The 1,809-nt window shown below is 42.6% G+C and overlaps 1 protein-coding gene across 1 annotated transcript; it reads left to right on the plus strand.

Moving 5' to 3' along the window:
* Positions 1-285: 285 nt before the first annotated feature.
* Positions 286-1,290, plus strand: TM35_000451810 (uncharacterized protein; the record flags this gene model as incomplete). The annotated part of the gene is made up of 1 exon (XM_029030278.1): positions 286-1,290. One exon carries the CDS (start codon positions 286-288, stop codon positions 1,288-1,290), a length of 1,005 nt encoding a protein of 334 aa, XP_028878509.1.
* Between the last annotated feature and the right edge of the window lie 519 nt (positions 1,291-1,809).

The following is a 1,809-nucleotide window of genomic DNA, read 5'->3' on the forward strand; positions in this document are numbered from 1 at the left end:
TCTAGCACGAATACGTTTATACCTGTGATTGATGAACTCACACTGTTGTACAAGAATATGCACTTGGGGTATTGGGGTTTTGGTCTTGTGTGATTTGTTTTTATATATACTGTTTTGGGGTCTGCATCATCTTGTAGAAGGGCTATTCCTTTCTACTACTATACTATGCTCTCGTAGCTGCTTCTCTTTCTCTCTTTCTTTCTTCCCTCTTTTTTCAACACTCCCTGCATAGATCTGTGAACTCAAGTGACAAGAAAGACAACAAGAACAAGACACAGAAGAGCAATGATGATGATGATGCGCCGTGTGATGTGTGTGTTGGCCGTTGTGCTGTGCTGCACCTGCGGGTATACCATGGCTGCTGCTGCTACTACTACTGCTGGACAACCAAAGGCGGTGATGGCTACTTATGTTGGTGTTGGTAGCTGGGATGATTTTCTTGCAATAGGACGCTGTGATTCTTGGAATGGTGGTCAAAGTGAAAACACTGCTAATGGAGTAGATTGTGGGAAGTGGAAAAAAGATGGAAATCTTGATAAGGTAAACTACAATATTTCTAATTCGACGAAGGCAAAAAATCCTGAAAAGGAGCATGTTCCTGAACTTCCTCAACGTGCTGAAGAATTGCGTGAAGAACATGATGAAACAAGTGCCGAAGAAGATCCTCTACATCAGACCACATCACAAACCACGTCTACAGGCACCGTTTCAGGACATAAAGTGCCGGTGAGCAAACCAGCAGTGACACATCCCAGTGATTCTGAGAGTGGTGAAGCACAACCTGGTAGGAATGCAGAACGTGCGCCATTAGCATCAAGTACATCTGCAGAACCTCCTTCTTCCCCAACAGCTCCTGAAGATAGCAGCACAACCTCAGCAGCATCCACTAACGAGAGTACAGATAACAGTTTACCTGGCGATAATAATACTACTCAACAACCATCTTCTGAAGGTACGACTGCACCTAATTCTATTTCTGCTGCAGACTCACAGGAAACCACTATCAATAACGAGAGTACAGATAACAGTGCCTCTGGCACAGACATTGGTGCAGCTGCAATTTCAGACTCACAAGAAACCAATACCTCTACTATGCCGAGCCCCGAGAGCAATGTCAGTGAAGCACCAACCGCAACACCATCTCTTGTACCCAATTCAGAGATCAGCAGCACCGCTTCCACTGTACAGAATAAGGCTAATGTTGACAGCAGCAGTGTCAGTCCTGTGTGGATGCGCACTGCAGCACCGTTACTGATTGTGGCTGTGTTGTTCTCCATTACCGTGTACTGAACAGTGAGACTCATCTGAGGACAAATAATAATAATAGTGGTTAAGCTAACATAATCATAATTGCGTACATCCCCCATGGGTGAATGAATAAACTTATAATCTGTTTAACCAGCATTCTCTTTTAATTCGAATTTCTTTTCTTCTGCTTTTATGTGTGTGTGTTCTTTTTCTAATAATTCCATTACTTGCTTTTTCCGTTGTGTGTGTGTGCAGAAAACTGGGCTGTTCTGCTCACTGACGGTATACATCTCTTGCTAGTACACACAGATGAGTGTGTGCAGTAATTTAATATATATAAACTAGAGCCATGGGGTATTGTGTGTGTTTGGCTCCCTCTTATTTGGGTATTGTGGTGAGGATTTGTTTATAGTCTTTTCTATTAGGGGGTATATATTTTCATACAATCTGAATATTCCTTTTTGTTGGTTTTCTGTGTTGTTACTGCTTCTCTCTCTTTTCCAATGTGAGTATTCGTGTCCTGCATCCACTCACTATGTGTGTCTCTTTCTTTTCCTTCTT

Source organism: Trypanosoma theileri (assembly GCF_002087225.1).
Source record: "Trypanosoma theileri isolate Edinburgh chromosome Unknown TM35_Tth_45_V1, whole genome shotgun sequence".
Lineage (NCBI taxonomy): Eukaryota > Euglenozoa > Kinetoplastea > Trypanosomatida > Trypanosomatidae > Trypanosoma > Trypanosoma theileri.